At 35.3% G+C, this 20293-nt stretch overlaps 1 protein-coding gene across 1 annotated transcript in view; it reads left to right on the top strand.

Annotated features, from left to right (window-relative positions):
* Positions 1–20064, top strand: part of LOC145667490 (uncharacterized) — a 106454-nt gene extending 86390 nt beyond the window's left edge. Inside the window, exons 4-6 of the mRNA XM_081734967.1 lie at positions 443–594; positions 19826–19962; positions 20055–20064. Of these exons, the coding sequence (XP_081591093.1) occupies positions 443–594; positions 19826–19962; positions 20055–20064 (299 nt within the window). The remainder of the gene's footprint in view (positions 1–442; positions 595–19825; positions 19963–20054) is intronic.
* The last annotated feature ends 229 nt before the right edge of the window (positions 20065–20293 follow it).

Here is a 20293-nt window from a genome sequence, read left to right as displayed (position 1 = left end):
TGCGAAGATCTGCTGGTTTACACACACACACACACACACACACACACACACATATATATATATATATATATATATATATATATATATATATATATATATATATATATCGCGTTGTGTGTTAATTAACCATAAACGAGTTACAGACGAAAAACATATTATTGTCTATTCTGGCGGCCATCTTGAAATCATGACGTCATACAGTCCGTCTGCAATGGAATCAGGCAAAACACCTAGTAGTACATGTTATATGCTTTATTACAAATACATCGCGATAAGTCCCAATATGTTTTCATTCAAAATCTCACGGGCTAGGAAATATTTTCTTATGCCCCTGCACTATACAGCAGAACGAGTTAATGATATTTGAATATTACAAAATGGTACGCTATTGGTGAGTATTTGAAACTTATATGTGCTTTCTTCCGTTTCCTTCTTTACACAGTGAACTCGCAAGCGTTTCGAGATGTAGAAAAGGCTTATCTAACCGTGAAACAACAAATTCGCCTCCAGAAGGCCCTCTTGAAAGAGGAGCAAGAAAGGTTGAGAAGCCAACGCCAGATCCCTGTTGCTGGGTTGGTTCCCTCTCAACGACAGGTAAGTTGAAAATAAATTTTAAACTATCATAATGAAATGAGGCTTGTTTGAATGACAATCTAGATATATGTATTTTTAAAAAAAACTTGATGAAATGGAACGTCTGTCCCACATGCGCAATTTCCAAAGGTCAAAAACTAAATCTACAATTTCTGGTTAATCAAAATAACTTAAGTCTTCAGCCGCTGAGTCAACGATTAAATTCCGTAGCGAAAGAAGTCGTCGCCTCTGATACGACGAAATTGTTATCCACCCACTTACATCTATTCAGTGCAATATTTCTCCCCCCCCCCCAGAAGAGGAAACTCTTATTTTATATATAACCCATCCCAAAGTTTGAAGCTCTTGAAAGTACACTGAGGAAAAAAATGTAGGTGGCGTACTTAAAAAGATAGGTTACATTAGTAATTCCTGTAGTTTTTGGACTTAACGTACAACAGACGTATAACTGAAAACGCGCTTTATAACACTTTCTGTATAAGTGTTCCATCTATACGTACTTTCCGTATGAAACAATGTAGGAGGTCAGGATCTCAGATACAAATGGACGTATTTATCATATAGCTGACGAAGGTAACATAAGTATATGCATGTGATATACGGAAAACTGTTAGATGTCAGACATCCTGCAACGGCATGATGTAACATCTAAGGGCAGTGCCTATGTAGCATACGTATAACGTATGCTCCGTACTGATTTCTATAGTAAGCAAGAGGATACCGTATATTTGTACAATATACCGCTGTCCGAAGAACGGATTTTTCTCTGTGTAGCTCTAAGTAGGAGTATTACAACCCACCGCCCCCCCAGAAGTCCGTCCTGGATACGTCCCTGCTGTCACCACTATGTTTTAGGCTGACATAAATACAACACAACAGTAAATACTTTTTACGTATTATATTTTGTTTGTTTAGCTTCTCACCAAACTTTAACCGATCGATCACTTTTTTTTTAATTATTAGCTTCAGTTTCCACATCCTTACATGACTACCAATTATACAGGAACATGAACGCAGAAATATCGAGAATAATTAAAACTGTCCATCTTGAGTCGGACTCGAAACCACGATAGATTGCGCCTCGTGATTCAAAGCTAAATATCCGAAACCACTCCCCTATCTCCATCGGCATCCAATGAGTCACAGAAATAACAGTATTTATGAGAATATTAGACGTACAAAAGTTATTTAAAGACTCCATTGCTATTTAATTTTAAAAAATATGTAAAGAAAACATAGTACATTCTCTGTACATAATATGTACATGGAGTTCAAGTGTGATTATTATACAGCCTATTTACTTAAAAAACTTGAAATGAGGTGACAATATATATAATGTCCACTGCTTTGTTGAAACAAGAAGCAAGTATTCATCTGTATAACATTAAACTAACTTAACCCAGTGGCGGTCGGTGGATTGTGGTTTCGGGTGTTGCAGTACGAACGATAAGAGACAGAAGATATAAAGTGGACTCATTGACTAATCAGCATAACTTTAGATGCAAATGCTATGTGACATGTGAAATTAAATAAAATTATGTTTTTAAAAAGTAAAAAAATGCAGAACATTTTATCCGATTAATCACCTTATTTAATTAGTAAGTTCATTATCTTCTCTTTGATTGGAGCAAATCTGCCTAATACATGCTGGTTGAACTCTGGTATTCTTGTTGTCAGGTCTCTTTCGATGGAAAACATAACCATTGGTGATAACCTTTCTTGGGACATTCAATTCCTTGAAAGTGTCAATTCTTTTTGATGTGGAAAAAAAGCTTTTCTTCTTTTGCTGACGCCATAGGTACAGTTAATATTAATTTCAGAAGTTTTGTAGATTCACTAAATAATTTCTCTTGCTAACAATTCATTCTAGCGAACTCAGCCCCTGACAGTGATCCGAATTCCTCTTCAGCGTAGACTGAAGAGAGTTCGTAGCAGAGATTCATCATCATCATAGGTATTCTGCCTTTATTGGCAGGTCACTTGCCGCAGCTGAGAAGCTTCCATGCTCCACGGTCCTCCGCTAACCTTTTCGTCTTCACGTATGATCTTTCTGTTTTAATATCATCCATTAATTGTAGTCTCCATCGCCCCCTCCCTCTCTTTCCCTCCACCATACCCTCTAGGACGTCCCTCATGATAAATCTCTTCTTAGGCAATGTCCCAACCAGTTTCTCTCCCTCTTCCTAATAATATCTAAAAGTTCTTTTCTCACCCACCATTTCTAACACTCTCTCATTCGTTTTCCGCTCTACCCAACTAATTCTTTCCATTCTTCTCCACACCCACATTTCGAAGGCTTCCAGTCGATTTTCGTCACCTTTACGTAATGTCCACGTTTCCGCCCCATACAGTACAACACTCCACACGAAGCATTTTATGAGTCTTTTTCTCAACACTTTATTCAAGGTCCCACAAAACAGACTTTTCTTCCTCCTAAAGGCTTCTTTCGCCATTCCTATCCTTGCTTTTATTTCACGTTCGCATTTCATGTCATTACTAAGGATACTACCCAGGTATCGAAAACTATTCACTTGTTCTATTTTCTCCCCTCCTACTTTTATATTTGACACAGACCCCTTCGTTCCAATCACCATGGCTTTTGTCTTTCTAACATTTATTTTCATCCCATATTCTTCAAAGACCTTTCTCATTTTTTCTAACATTTTATTGATTTTCTTTTCAGATTCTGCAAGAAGCGCCATATCGTCTGCAAATCTTATACATCTAATCATTCTACCTCCTACCGAAATGCCATCATCATCATGTAGGCTCTTTTTCACTATCTCTTCTAGATAGACATTAAATAGTGTTGGCGAGAGGAAGCATTCTTGTCGAACTCCCCTTCCAATTGCACTCTCTTCCGTCAGTTCTTCCCCTATCCTAACATTTACTTGTTGGTTCATGTATAAGTTTCTTATGAGTCTCCTATCTTTCCATTCCAACCTTATCTTTGTTAGAACTCCAAACAACAATTCCCAATTCACGCGGTCAAAAGCCTTTTCTAGATCAATAAATACAACATACACCTCTTTCCCTTTTTCTATAAATCTTTCACCGATCGCCCTTAATAATCCAATAGCATCTCTTGTGCCCTTGCCTCTTCTGAACCCGAACTGCGCTCCTCCTCAACATCTTTATTTGTTCTTCCATATAACCTTCTGTTCAGTATTCTGAGCAGAATTTTAGCTGCATGAGATATGAGACTAATAGTTCTATAATCCTCACATCTCTTTGGGTTCGATTTCTTAGCCATCGGTATCATGATCGTTTTCAGAAAGTCTTTTGGCCATTCTCCTGTTTCATATATTTCATTGCATAGTCGCAACAATTCTTTCTTTCCCTTGTCTCCTATATTTTTAATGAATTCGATTGGTATGTTATCTATTCCGGTTGCCTTTCCATTACTAATCTCGGATATAGCCTTTTCAAACTCATCCCGAAGAATACTAAATCCTTTATCATCCTCGCCTACTTCATTTTCTACTTCAACATTTAGGCTACACGGTCTATCCCTACTTTCATATAAGTCTTCAACGTATTCTATCCACCTTCCTATGACCTCATTTCCCTCGCTGACTACCTTCCTATTCTTATTTTCTACTGCCATCATAATACTCCCTTGTTTCCTCCGAATTTCCATAGATTTCACCTCCTTATACATTTCCTCATATTTCCCAACTCTTTCTAATTCTTCTATGTCCTCGCATTTTCTTTTGTAAAACTCTTCCCTCGCTCTGTCTGTTTCTCTTCGTAATTCATTATTTAACTTTCTGTACATCTTCCTGCCCTCTTCTGTATCAACGTGTTTCCACATCTTCCTCTCCCTCATTTTCTGCAACATCTGCTCTGTAACCCATGTTTTTTTTTTTTTTTTAGCAGTTTTGTGTTCGCGGTAACCTACTGCTTCTTCTGCAGCCTGCTGTAAGCAACGTTTAATATGTTCCCACCGTGCGTTACTACCTGCGCCTATCCTTTCCTCGTTTGAACATTTTTCTTCGAATTTTTCAACGAAAAGATTTCTTATTTCCTCGTTTTTCAACTTTTCAGTATTCAACACTTTGTTACCTACTTTTCTTCTACCTACATTTTTCAGTTGAATATCTACTGCGGCCAGCACAAGATTATAATCAGAGAAAATATCAGCCCCTGGAAAGGTCTTCGCGTTCTTTAAGCTATTCCGATACCTTTCCTGAATCATAACATAGTCTATCTGAAATCTTCCGCCGTCTATTGGTGATTTCCATGTATATCTTCTTCTCTTGTGCTGATTGAACCAAGTGTTCCCAATTACTAGTGAATTCTGTCCACAGAAATTCACCAGTCCCTCTCCCCTTTCATTTCTTTCGCCTAAACCATATTTGCATACGATACTACCTTCCTGTTTTTCTCCCACAACTGCATTGAAATCTCCCATTAGAATTATGAATGCACCCTTCTTCTCCTTATCTATAATTTCTTCTATTTTCTCATAATTTTCCTCTACTTCTTCATTTGCATGCGAAGTCGTCGGTGCATATGTCTGTATCACTACTAGATCCTTCGTTTTCCCTTTAAGTCTTAACATCATAACTCCATCATCAATAAATTCTACTTTCACTACCTTCTCCTTTAAGTGCTTTCCAATAATTATTCCTACGCCATTATGACCGCCCTTTTCATTACCTGAGTAAAACATTCTATATCCTTCACTGTTCAATACCCCATTATCTTTCCATCTAACTTCACAAACGCCTACCAAATCTAAATTATTTTGTTTCATTTCTTCTTTAAAATTTTCTAATTTTCCTCCCTGTAACATAGTACGTACGTTCCATGTCCCTATCCTAAACCTTTTGCTCTTCCTTGTCTTTCTTTCTTTGTCTGTCTTCCCCCCATTATTACTTTCTCGTCCAATAGTCCTTCCCAAGCCATCCCCTTCCCGGAGATCCGAATGGGGGATATTTTACCTCCGGAACTACATTTTGACCTGCGAAAGACCATTGTCCATATGTTCTACTTTTGCTGCCAGCACTAGTAGAGCAGAGATTAGTGTTATAAAAAATGTAAAGAACAAACTTTATTCACAGTTTATCTGGGAAAATTGAAAATAAATTGTGGAAATTTATCTAGTGCGAACAACATTACTGCCATGTGATGTCCTGTAAATTTAAACCGGATTTTCCGAAAATTCTCCTGAATTGCCCTTTGCTTGTTTTGTCTAAGCCTTAATTGCAAGTTTTTCCTTAGTTGAAAGTTGGGTATTTTTTTGGTAATTTATTTACAGAAGTCATGGTTCTGTAAGTTATTTACAGAAGTGTATTAAGTTATTTACGTACAATTCATTCAGAATTTGTAAGTTATTTGCAGTATTAAAGCACACACAATAAAATTAAATCTAATAACTAATAACCAAAAGAGCTGATACAAAAAAGGTACTGCTATATGAATTGCGAATGTCACATATTCATACATCAACACACATACACACACACACACACACACACACATGTGCGTAAAAGAAAAAAAAACTACATTCCAAATCATCAGTCTTGGTTGTTACGCAATGCACGATGAACACAATATACTTCCACATGAAGCGAAACAATGCTTCTCAATGTTATACGTTCTGGAAAGCAAACCTTGAAACCCGCCAGATGTAGGATCAGCATGTAACAGAAGCGAAAAGTCAAAGAACGTCAAAACAAACAGCATTGCCAGTTCTACACCCAGAAATGTTTGCTGGGAGGGGTCCAAAGTATTTGAGGCAGGTCTAATACGTCTAGGTAATATCGAACGTGTATTATACTGCACCCGAAAAGACAATAAGTAATTCTTAATTATTGTCACCTATATTTTTAGAAAGAATGATAGAACGATTATTTTTATAACAAAAGAAAGAGTACGTGATGAGGCATAAAATAAAATATTTAGCCTACATCAATAATTTCTCTGTTAAACAAGTATAGTTCGTTAGAAAACTCTACAAATGTTAGTCAAGTTTCGAAATTCTTGGGAGGTCCGGACCCGGTGGACCCCCTCGTGGCTACGCCCCTGAGCATTGCTAACTGGTCCCAAATTCAACGTGTCGTTCCCCATCATACAGTTTTATATGGAAATTATCAAGAATATAAAATATACTTATTTTTATAAAAGAAATATGTAATACTAAAATACTATCGAAAGAGGGGGGATTCTACATATTGACTTATTAATATTTGGTTCACAAATTACTGGAGAAGAAGCCTTCATTATCTACGAGTATATAACCTAAGAATTAACTTGTAAATGCGGGTCTACTTTCATTTGTTTTCTGCTCTACTACATATTTTCTTTCTTATTTTGTAATTCTGCAATCACTTTAATTGTGATTATATTTATTTCCTTCAGTATAGTCCCCTAATTTAAAAATATGAACGCATAAAAACAAATACCATTTGTTAATTGCTAGTGAAATAAAATTCAGAAATTTTATTTAGCGCGAAAAACCTTCTCGTTCACTGGAAACCGTGCTGTGTTGCAGAGGGGAAAGGAGACAACATTCGCTCCAATTGCGACGCTGAAGGAATCTGATCATTGTATGCTCACTGGAACGTAATATAAATTAGAGACTCTATGACGGATTATTTATTTTTCGCTTTTTAAAACAGATTAACGGAATAGCCAGTTACAGAAGTAAAAAATATATTATTTAAAGTATACGAGGGCTGTCTAAAAAGTATCCGACCTTTGGCCAGAAAAATAGTTGCGAATACCTGACAGATTTGGGACCCTAATCCCCTTCAAAGTAGGCCCCTTGTGCTTCCACACACTTAGCCCACCGATCCTTCCACTGCTGGAAACACCGCTGGAAGTCTTCTTTTGGAATGTTGTTCAGCTCCGTCGTCGTGTTCCGCATTATGTCTTCTCTACTCTCAAAACGGGATCCCTTTAGAGGCGTCTTCAATTTTGGAAACAACCAGAAGTCACAAGGAGCCAGGTCTGGAGAGTAGGGAGGTTGGCGAATGGTTGTAATTCCATGTTTGGCTAAGAACGTGTGGATCAATTGGGATGAATGTGCTGGGGCGTTGTCATGATGGACGTGCCAATTCTTCGCTGTCCACATGTCTGGTCTTTTGCGCCGGACTGCGTCACGGAGTCGCCTGAGAACATCTTGATAATACTCCTTTTTTACTGTTTGTCCTTCCGGTGCGTACTCGTGATGCACAATTCCACAGGCATCGAAGAAAACAGTCAGCAACACCTTGATTTTGCTTCGCACCTGCCGCGCTTTCTTCGGCCTTGGAGAATCGGGATGCTTCCATTGAGACGATTGCTGTTTTGTTTCTGGGTCGTACCCGTACACCCATGACTCATCTCCAGTTATCACGGAATTCAGATACCCAGGATCAGTATTGGTGGTGTCCAGAAGGTCCTGTGCAACGTCAAAACGGGTGTCTTTTTGTTCCTGAGACAACAACTTGGGTACAAATTTAGCAGCGACTCGTTTCATGTTCAAATCGTCACGCAAAATTGCATGTGCAGAATCGTTACTCACTCCAACATCTTCTGCAATCTCCCGCACTGTCAAACGGCGATCTGCCATCACCAAATTTCGCACCCGTTCAACAACAGCTGCATTCCGAGCAGTTTGGGGCCTCCCGCTACGCTGCTCACTCTCGACTGATGTGCGGCCATCTTTGAATCGGTTGAACCATTGTTTAATTTGTGTTACACCCATCGCATCTTCTCCAAACACCTGCTGAATCTTACGAATTTTTTGGCTTTGAGAATCACCCAGCCTTTGACAGAATTTGATGTAGTATCTTTGCTCAATTCGTTCAGTCATCTTGCGAGAAACACTAAATCCGACGAACACTACCAACAGCACCTCACCTCGCGACCACCAGCTCACGACTGGCACACGCGAACGCGGTGAAAAAATTCAAGCATACGCATTAAGGTTCCTCCTTCCACCGTGCACGTTGGCGCCGCCTGAGAATCACTATTTTGCGTTGAAAAAATTAAGGTCGGATACATTTTAGACAGGCCTCGTATATGGGAGTATTAGAAAGCATTTTTTTCTGTTCTTTACTACTATTGCTAATAATATATTTTTTGAATACTTTGGTCATTGCGCAACGCTGCAACACTAACATTAGCCGCCACTGACTTAACCTAACGTATAAGCTGTTAATTGTATTGTTCTCAATGAAAGGGAATCACCCTGTGGATTTGCGAGGCCTGGGACGAAAGTAAATTTCTGAAACAATGGTGTGAGAATTCCATTTCCAGCTTGAATAAACTATTTTCCACCAACTTTGACTTCTTCATTCATATCAGTGACAGGAATACCAAATTTCACTCCTTGAGTTTGAGAAATACATATATTTTAATCAATTGCATAATAAAATACTGATATAAAACGTTAAACTCTTATATCGGTGTAGAATACTCCCCCCAAGTAAAATCTTAAGTGAAGTTGCTGCCCACGAGTGAACTTCAGGGACAAAAGGGAAGAGTGGGCTCTGGGGGTCCGGAGTATACACTTTTAAAAAATGCCTTACAAAATCATGGTTAATCATTTCGAAATATTTTGAACCCCGAGATTGAATTAGAAAAAATAAACTCGTTACTTTCCCTGAATAGCCTTAGGTGCGGAGTCCCATGAGTGCGCGACCTGGGACAGTCTTTACAATATTGTATAATCTTCCCAAAATTATGCATTTTCAGCAGTGGCGCACCCACACGGGGTTACACCGGGACCAGACTTCAGCCCCCGCTCCGTCTAAAACAGCGTAAGATTATGAAATTAATTTAAAACAATACCTTAAAGTTATGGATTTCACACTAATTTCTCTCATTTTGGACATGTTATTTGTCACCCATTCTCACACCCAATCACAATGAGGCCTGAACGTTGAAAGCAAATGAATGAATTAAATAAATAACAAAGAGGATACTATAAATTCCTGAGCTACCTGACTTGCTCTTTCTGGGCAAAACTTGGACTTAAATGTCATCAGCAGCTAAAACTATAGATTGGAGTCTTAAAAAACTGTTTCTGATTATTTCCTGTCCGTCACATGTCCTGTATTCCGATCGGAGATAGATCTTAAACGGCATAGCGAGGGTCACTATTTATTTCAGGGCCCCAAACACTATGGATTGAACACTACTATTTATCGTTTTCTATTATCATTCGTTTTTCTTCCCTCTTCATTTTCTTCCCTTCTAGGTCAAATATTGAAAAGAAAAACCAGTTACAATGTTTCTAATTAATTTAAATGAGAAGTCCAAATACCAAGTTTCATGTCTCTAATTCTTATGAATTTGGAAATATTTAATTTTTAATATGAAAATTAGCATCTCTATTTTCCTCTTCCTCATCCAATTTCCTTAAATCCTTCCATAGTGGTATTCTACGTCAAGAATTCTATTTCTTGTCCAAGTTGCGAGTTTCTATCTTAATCCGTTTGGTGTAATCGTTGATCACCCATTTCCTCACAACAAATTCTTTTAGATAGAGAGATTAATAAAAAGAATAATCCACAATTCTTTGAGTTGTGTAAAGCGATAACACTTTCAGAAAAATAATTAGATTGCAGAAATTGCGAAAAGTTTCAGTTAATGGCAACTATTTCATTCTTTCTAGACTTGGCCATATAGTTTATTTGTTAGGGATGCGACAGGATTTCTTTTTGATATGCCTAACGTGATTATATAAGTAATAGTAGTAGAAAAATGATCGATCTGGCTCATATGAGAACAACTCAGGAGCCCATGGGAAATCGAACACCTTGAACCGTCCACCAACGGTCTTTTACGACCTCCATTTTACGGGTGTATTTGTTCCCTTTTATGAGCACTTTTTAGGGGGTGTACTCGTTCTTTTTTATGAAGGGGGTGGACTCGTTCCCTTTTTCCATCCCTTATAGCAGATAGAGACTACGAACACATAGCAGAGCAGATAATACATAAGACTACGTAACATAGCAGGGATGTATTCGTTTCCAACCCTTATTTTAACACAGCAGAAATTACATAAGACTACGAACACACTGAATGAAAAATCGAACACCTTGAACCGTCCACCCACGGTCTTTTACGACCTCCATTTTAGGGGGTGTACTCGTTCTCTTTTATGAGCATATTTTTCACCCCTATTTTAACATAACAGAAATAGCACACAATGAGCACATTATAGCAAAGACTACCAACATAGTAAGGGGTATACTCGTTCTCTATTTAACATAGCAGAAATTACATAAGACTACGAACACACTGAATGGGAAATCGAACACCCTGAAATAGGAGTGTATTCGTTCCCTTTTATGACCACTTTTTGGGAGTGTGCACTTCTCTCAACCCATATGTTAACATAGAAGAAATTACACAGAGACTATGAACATAGCAGATTGATAACACATTTTCCAACCGCCTATTTAACATAGCACATATTACATAATATAGCAGAGCTAATAAAAGAGTATGGCTTATTTTTCAACCCCTATTTTAACATAGCAGGAATTACACAGAGGCTAAGAACGCAGCGCTTCTATGTAACTTAGCAAAGACTACAAACATAATAAGGAGTGTATTCGTTCTCTTGTATAACCAATTTTTTTAACCCCTATTTGATCATAGCACATATTACAAAAGGCTATATAACATAGCAAAGCTAATAAAAAAGTATGGCTTATTATCAACCCCTAATTTAACATAACAATTCGTTCCCTTTTATGAGCCTATCTTAGGGGTGTATTCGTTCTCTTTTAAGAGCACATTTCTCAACCTCTTTTTAACAGCAGAAATTACATAAGACTATGCAAAAAAAGCAGAGCTACCAAAACAAAATAAATGAAATGAAATCTTTAAGTGTTACATCGCACGATTATGCCGGTTAGGCTAAAAGAGAAGGTGATAATGAAAAATGAGTGAAATGAAGAAGGTGGAAGGAAACGGGAGAACCCCCTAGAAAGCCCACGAGCACGGTATTTGAGCTATCAAAAGAGTATGGCTATCTTTCAACCCCTATTTTAACACTTCGTTCCCTTTTATGATCTAATTTTAGGGATGTATTCGTTCTCTTTTTATGAGCACTTTTTCAACCCTTATTTTAACATAGCAGAAATCACACGGAGTATGGTTTATTTTTCAACCCCTATTTTAACATACCAGAAATTACATAACACTATGTAGCATAACAGAGTATGCTTATTTTTCAACCCCTATTTTAACATAGCAAAAAATTACATACGACTATGAGCGCTCGCTTGTTATGGTCAATTTGTCAACCCTTATTTTAACATAGCAGAAATTACAAACAGACTACGAATACCTATTTTAACAGCACTAATCTGTAATAAGGGGGATGTACTCGTTCCCTTTCATCAACCCCTGTGTAACAAAACATTTGACAATTACTGCATGTCCAAAAAGAACTAAGCATCGTGGTCAAAACCAGAATAACTCGTAAACGGAGCCACATATTGAGGTAGTGTTTCTACATTTAGTAATAGGTCACCACCTACAACAAGTCCCAAAAGTACTGAAAAACGAGGTCAAAGGTCAAATATTTAAACCAGAATAAATCGTAAACGGAGCTACATATTGAGGTGCTGTTTCCACATTTAGTAATAGGTCATCAACTTCTACATGTCACAAAATACTGACCATCGAGGTCAAAGGTCAAATATTTAAACTCGAATAACTTGTAAACGGAGCAACGGATAAATTTGTGTGACCTATTCAATTTTGTACTAAAGAGAAAAAAGTGAAGAAGTAATAAATTTGAGTGGCTTAAAAAACAGTATTTTAAGTACCTCAGAATTTCTGTACCTTTTTGGGTATTAAAATAAACGAAAAAATGAATTTGGATGCAGTATTCAAACTAACCAGAAAAGGCAAAAAAGAACCATTTTGTACTATTTAAACAAACGAAAGGATTAATTTTGAGTGAGTTTTTCAATTTTGTAGCAAGAAGAAGAAAAGCGAAGAAGAACCATTTTTTAACTAACTCAGAATTTCATATAATTTTGTAATACTCAAATAAACGAAGAAATAAGTTTGGATGGAGTATTTAGTTTTGTAGGAACCAGAAAAAGGTGAAAAAGCTCCAATTTAACTAGCTCAATATTTCTGTACAATTTTGTACTACTAAAAGCAAGCAACGAAGGAATTAATTTGGGTAATCTATTTTATTTTTGTACCAATCAGAATAAAATCAAAGAAGGGCCATTTTAACTAGTTCAGCATTTTATACCTTTTTGTGCTATTCAAATAATAGAGGGAATAAATTTGAGTGGTCTATTTTATTTTTGTACCAATCAGAAGAAAAGCAAAGAAGAACTATTTTTTAACTAACTCAGAATTTCATATTTTGTAATACTCAAATAAACGAAGAAATAAATTTGGATGGAGTATTTAGCTTTGTAGGAACCAGAAAAAAGTGAAGAAGGTCCATTTTAACTAGCTCAATATTTCTGTATAATTTTGTACTACTCAAATGAACGAAAGTATAAATTTGGTTAGTCTACTTTATTTTTGTACCACTCAGAAGAAAATCAAAGAATGGTCAATTTAACTAACGCAGAATTTTATATCATTTTGTAATACTGAAATAAACGAAGAGATAGATTTGGATGGAGTATTTAGTTTTGTACAAAGCAGAAAAAAGGAAAGAATTACATTTTGTGCTAATAAAGAAACAAAGAAATAAATTTGTGCTGACCAAAAAAGGCGAAGAAGAATCATTTTAACAAGCTCAGCATTTTACACCTTTTTGTGCCATTTAATAAATAAATAAACATATTGGGGTGTCCTATTTCCTTTTGTACCAACGAGAAGAAAGCGAAGAAAAACCACTTTTAACTGGCTTAGAATTTTATACCTTATCGTAATATTTGAACAAACGATTGGATACATTTGTACCAAACAGAAAAAGCAAACAAATACTATTTAACTAACTAATAATTTTTGTGCTACACAAAGAACGGAATAAATTTGTACTAACCAGAAAAACCGAAGAAAGACCATTTGTAAATCATCTTGTACTATTTAAATAAACAAAGAGATAAATTGAGTGACCTATCCAATTTTGTACAAATGAGAAATACCATTTAACTAGCTCAGAATGTCTATACTTTTTGTACTATTTAAACAAATAAGGCAATATATTTGTACTAACCAGAAAAGCGAAGAAGTTTCATTTTAACTAACTCAAAATATTATATCATTTTGTAATACTCAAATAGAGGAAGGAATAAATTTGAGTGACCTATTCAGTTTTGTAGCAAGCAGAAAAAGGAAAGAATTAACATTTTGTACTAATCAAATAAAAGAAGGAATAGATTTGGGCGGCCTATTTAGTTTTGTACCAACCATGAAAAAAAGCGAAGAATATCCATTTTAACTAGCTCAATATATCTGTACCATTTTAACTAACGCAAACAAACAAAAGAACAAATTTGAGTGGCTTAAGCAAAGAAGGTCAATGTTAACTAGCTCAGCATTTTGTACCTTTTTGTGCTATTCAAATAAACGAAGGACTAAGTTTGAGTGACTTGTTTAATTTTGTACCAAGCAGAAAAATTGATGAATGAATAAATTTTGTATGCTTCTTTATATTTGTATTAACAATTAACATGCGGAAAAGATCTATTTTAAATAGCTCATTATTTATGTACATTTTGTACTAAAATAAACGAAGGAATAAATTTTGATGGTCTACTTTCTGTACTAACGATAAAAAACAAAGAAGTTCACTCTTCTACTACTCAAACAAACGAAGGAATAAATTTGAGTGACCTAGTCAATTTTGTACCAACGAGAAATGCCAATTTAATTAGCTCAGAATTTCTATGCCGAGAAATGATAAGTTAACTAGCTGAGAATTTCTATACCTTTTTGTGCTATTCAAATAAAAAAGGAATAAGTTTACGCTAACGAGAAAAAACAAAGAAGGACCATTTTAACTAACTCAAAATTTTATATCATTTTGTAGTAATCGAATAAACGAACGAATAAATTTGTGTTACCTTCTGAGTTTTGTAGCAAGCAGAAAGATCCCCTTTTAATTTTGTACCAACCAGGAAAAAAGCGAAGAAGGTCCATTCTAACAAGCTCAATATTTCTATATAATTTTGTGCAACTCATAAAATTTGGGTGGTGTATTTTATTTTTGTAACAATCAGAAGAAAAGTAAAAAAGGTACATTTTAAGTAGCTCAGGATTTTATACATTTCTGAGGGATTAAAATAAACGAGTGGTTCATTTAGTTGTGGTGCTACATTTTGTGTATCTTTGTGTCACCCAGAGAAAAGACCACTTTAAAGTAGCATTGCCTCTCCCGTCACGTAAAAATATGCATTATATAAGCAGCTTTTCCTAATTAGACTGCACTAAAATTACACTAAAATAATGTTAATAGCCGATTGTCTTCCAAACTAGTAAGGTGCCCTCTGTTATATAAAAACAAATTTGGCAGGCCTTAGGACCCTCACTATATTAGCAATACAAATGTTAGGTAACGCATTCTGAACGTTCCTTTTTTATTTCATTTAAAGTGAATTTATATTGAGAAGCTTAAATATCTGCAGCAACAGAAAGAATAATTCAGCAGTCTTTATGGATGGTACGCAACATGGAACATTGAAAACTTTTCTTTTCCTTGATGAGCTGATTCTTACTTTGATATGATCTCTTCTTCTTCTGGCTTTCCTTCTGCTTTTTCCTCTATCAGCACGGTGATTCAAAATGACCAAGCATGCTGTTTCTTATTTTCTATTATTGTCACGATTCGTCGTCCTTCATCACTTTTCTTTAGTACGTCTTCATCCCGTAATAATACCAATTGCTATGGAGTATGTTCTACAGAATTAAGTTATAATTGAATTATGGCGCAATTCTCTTCTGTAACCAAGGGAGCACTGGTTTGTTAGAACGTACGTTCAAATATTTAGTTAGTGACCGGGAAACTTTGGTCTTTAGCGTGGCCATTAGCATTTAATAATCCTATACTAAGTGTAAGACCTAATTCGCTAAACACACGTCAATACTCATATAACTATTACTTAGTAACGGGAGAGGCAATTAAAAATTTATTTGGCAATGCTACTTTAAACTGGCCTTTTCTCTGGGTGACAAAAATACACAAAATGTTGCACCACAACTAAATGAACCACTCGTTTATTTAATCCCACAGAAAGGTATAAAATGCTGAGCTAGTTAAAATGTACCTTCTTTACTTTTCTTCTGATTGTTACAAAAATAAAATAGACCACCCAAATTTATTTGAGTAACACAAAATAGTACAGAAATATTGAGCTTGTTACAATGGACCTTCTTCGCTTTCTTTTTCGTGGTTAGTATAAAACTAAAAGAGGTTTTTCTGCTTGCTACAAAACTGAATAGGTCACACAAATTTATTCCTTCGTTTATTTGATTACTACAAAATGATATAATTATCTGAGTTAGTTAAAATGATCCTTCTTCGATTTCTCTCGTTAGCGTAAACTTAGACATTGACATTTTTGAATTTTACGTCCCACAATTATGCCGGCTAAGCTAAAGGAGGTGATGATGACAAATGAATGAAAATGGTGGAAGGAAGAAAGTGGGTGGAAACGGGAGACCCCGAGGAAACCCACGCACATGGTGTTTCTCCACCACAAAGTTCACTTGGCGAAAGCAGGGTTTGAACCCTGGACCCCAACCACCAGAGGTGAACGCTCTAGCACTGAGCCACCGTGGCTCACTATTGTAAAATTATTCCTTCGTTTATTTGAATAGCACAAAAATGTATAGAAATTCTGAGCTAATTAAATTGGCATTTCTCGTGGTACAAAATTGACTAGGTCACTCAAATTTATTCCTTCGTTTGTTTGAGTAGTAGAAGAGGGTCCTTCTTTGTTTTTTATCGTTAGTACAGAAAGTAAACCATCAAAATTTATTCCTTCGTTTATTTTAGTACAAAATGTACATAAATAATGAGCTATTTAAAATAGACCTTCTCCGCTTGTTTTCTTGTTAATACAGAAGTAAAAAGCATACAAAATTTATTCATTTATCAATTTTTCTGCTTGGTACAAAATTAAACAAGTCACTCAAATTTAGTCCTTCGTTTATTTGAATAGCACAAAAAAGTAAAAATGCTGAGCTAGTTAACATTGACCTTCTTTGCATGAGCCACTCAAATTTGTTCTTTTGTTTGTTTGTGTTAGTTATAATGGTACAGATATATTGAGCTACTTAAAATGGGCATTCTTCGCTTTTTTTCGTCGTTGGTACAAAACTAAATAGGCCGCCGAAATCTATTCCTTCTTTTATTTGATTAGTACAAAATGTTAATTCTTTCCTTTTTCTGCTTGCTACAAAACTGAATAGGTCACTCAAATTTATTCCTTCCTCTATTTGAGTATTACAAAATGATATAAAATTTTGAGTTAGTTAAAATGAAACTTCTTCGCTTTTCTGGTTAGTACAAATATATTGCCTTATTTGTTTAAATAGTACAAAAAGTATAGACATTCTGAGCTAGTTAAATGGTATTTCTCATTTGTACAAAATTGGATAGGTCATTCAATTTATCTCTTTGTTTATTTAAATAGTACAAGATGATTTACAAATGGTCTTTCTTCGGTTTTTCTGGTTAGTACAAATTTATTCCGTTCTTTGTGTAGCACAAAAATTATTAGTTAGTTAAATAGTATTTGTTTGCTTTTTCTGTTTGGTACAAATGTATCCCTTCGTTTGTTTAAATACAAAAGGAAATAGGACACCCCAATATATTTATTTATTTATTAAATGGCACAAAAAGGTGTAAAATGCTGAGCTTGTTAAAATGATTCTTCTTCGCCTTTTTTGGTCAGCACAAATTTATTTCTTTGTTTCTTTATTAGCACAAAATGTAATTCTTTCCTTTTTCTGCTTTGTACAAAACTAAATACTCCATCCAAATCTATCTCTTCGTTTATTTCAGTATTACAAAATGATATAAAATTCTGTGTTAGTTAAAGTGACTCTTCTTTGGTTTTCTTCTGATTGGTACAAAAATAAAGTAGACTAACCAAATTTATACTTTCGTTCATTTGAGTAGTACAAAATTATACAGGAAAATTGAGTTAGTTAAAATGGACCTTCTTCACTTTTTTCTGGTTCCTACAAAACTAAATACTCCATCCAAGTTTATTTCTTAATTTATTTGAGTATTACAAAATGATATGAAATTCTGAGTTAGTTAAAAAATAGTTCTTCTTTGCTTTTCTTCTGATTGGTACAAAAATAAAATAGACCACTCAAATTTATTCCCTCTATTATTTGAATAACACAAAAAGGTATAAAATGCTGAATTAGTTAAAACGGCCCTTCTTTGATTTTATTCTGATTGGTACAAAAATAAAATAGATTACCCAAATTAATTCCTTCGTTGCTTTTAGTAGTACAAAATTGTACAGAAATATTGAGCTAGTTAAATTGGAGCTTTTTCACCTTTTTCTGGTTCCTACAAAACTAAATACTCCATCCAAACTTATTTCTTCGTTTATTTGAGTATTACGAAATTATATGAAATTCTGAGTTAGTTAAAAAATGGTTCTTCTTCGCTTTTCTTCTTCTTGCTACAAAATTGAAAAACTCACTCAAAATTTATCCTTTCGTTTGTTTAAATAGTACAAAATGGTTCTTTTTTGCCTTTAAGGGTTAGTTTGAATACTGCATCCAAATTCATTTTTTTCGTTTATTTTAATACCCAAAAAGGTACAGAAATTCTGAGGTACTTAAAATACTGTTTTTTAAGCCACTCAAATTTATTACTTCTTCACTTTTTTTCTCTTTAGTACAAAATTGAATAGGTCACACAAATTTATCCGTTGCTCCGTTTACAAGTTATTCGAGTTTAAATATTTGACCTTTACCTTGATGGTCAGTATTTTGTGACATGTAGAAGTTGATGACCTATTACTAAATGTGGAAACAGCACCTCAATATGTTTCCTCGTTTACGAGTTATGCGGTTATAAATATTTGACCTTTGACCTCGTTTTTCAGTACTTCTGGGACTTGTTGTAGGTGGTGACCTATTACTAAATGTAGAAACACTACCTCAATATGTGGCTCCGTTTACGAGTTATTCTGGTTTTGACCACGATGCTTACTACTTTTGGGACATGCAGTAATTGACGAATGTTTTGATACACAGGGGTTGATGAAAGGGAACGAGTACATCCCCCTTATTACAGATTAGTGCTGTTAAAATAGGTGTTCGTAGTCTGTTTGTAATTTCTGCTATGTTAAAATAAAAATTGAAATATTGACCATAACAAGTGAACGCTCATAGTCGTATGTAATTTTTTGCTATGTTAAAATAGGGGTTGAAAAATAAGCATACTCTGTTATGCTACATAGTTTTATGTAATTTCTGGTATGTTAAAATAGGGGTTGAAAAATAAACCATACTCTTTTATTAGCTCTGCTATATTATGTAATATGTGCTATGTTAAATAGGCGGTTGGAAAATGTGTTATCGATCTGCTATGTTCATAGTCTCTGTGTAATTTCTTCTATGTTACCATATGGGTTGAGAGAAGTGCACACTCCCAAAAAGTGGTCATAAAAGGGAACGAATACACTCCTATTTCAGGGTGTTCGATTTCCCATTCAGTGTGTTCGTAGAGTTATGTAATTTCTGCTATGTTAAAATAGAGAACGAGTATACCCCTTACTATGTTGGTAGTCTTTGCTATAATGTGCTCATTGTGTGCTATTTCTGTTATGTTAAAATAGGGGTGAAAAATATGCTCATAAAAGAGAACGAGTACACCCCCTAAAATGGAGGTCGTAAAAGACCGTGGGTGGACGGTTCAAGGTGTTCGATTTTTCATTCAGTGTGTTCGTAGTCTTATGTAATTTCTGCTGTGTTAAAATAAGGGTTGGAAACGAATACATCCCTGCTATGTTACGTAGTCTTATGTATTATCTGATCTGCTATGTGTTCGTAGTCTCTATCTGCTATAAGGGATGAAAAAAGGGAACGAGTCCACCCCCTTCATAAAAGAAAATGAGTACACCCCCTAAAAAGTGCTCATAAAAGGGAACAAATACACCCCTAAAATGGAGGTCGTAAAAGACCGTTGGTGGACGGTTCAAGGTGTTCGATTTCCCATGGGCTCCTGAGTTGTTCTCATATGAGCCAGATCGATCATTTTTCTACTACTTGTAATAATATTTAATTACTTATTTCATTATTTACATTAATTAATTTATTTATTTATTTATAGATGGAGATCGAAAAAGCGATAGATGCCTTGGAACATCAGAAGCAGATGCTGGCAGACGATATGGACACCTACTTAGACTATGCTTTTAACCTTCAAACGTACTATCTGTACATAGTCTTCGGGGTGCCCATTGACTGGTATGTATGTTCGAAATGTTTTCCTACATTTTTACACTCACTTGTTATATCTCTTAATGTTCATTAATACATACTGTGCTGTTTCCGTGCAGTGGTCCATAAGGTTTCTTTTTAGACTTCCACATTGAAAATTCATTGGGTTGTCTTTTTTTAATTCGCACATGAGGTCCAGTGCGTGTGCAGTGTATATATATATTTTGTCTTGCATTTAGAACAAGTCACAGTCTGTCACCTCTCCTCTTATTGTGGAAAACTTCCTCCGCTACATAACACTCATATTACAAAATATTTTCCCATTCCAACGTCAACTTATACTAGATCATGTTATTGC

The sequence above is a fragment of the Thermobia domestica genome, chromosome 13 (genome assembly GCF_964235325.1).
Source record: "Thermobia domestica chromosome 13, izTheDome1.hap1.1, whole genome shotgun sequence".
Lineage (NCBI taxonomy): Eukaryota > Metazoa > Arthropoda > Insecta > Zygentoma > Lepismatidae > Thermobia > Thermobia domestica.
This window is presented reverse-complemented; position numbering and strand designations above follow the sequence as displayed.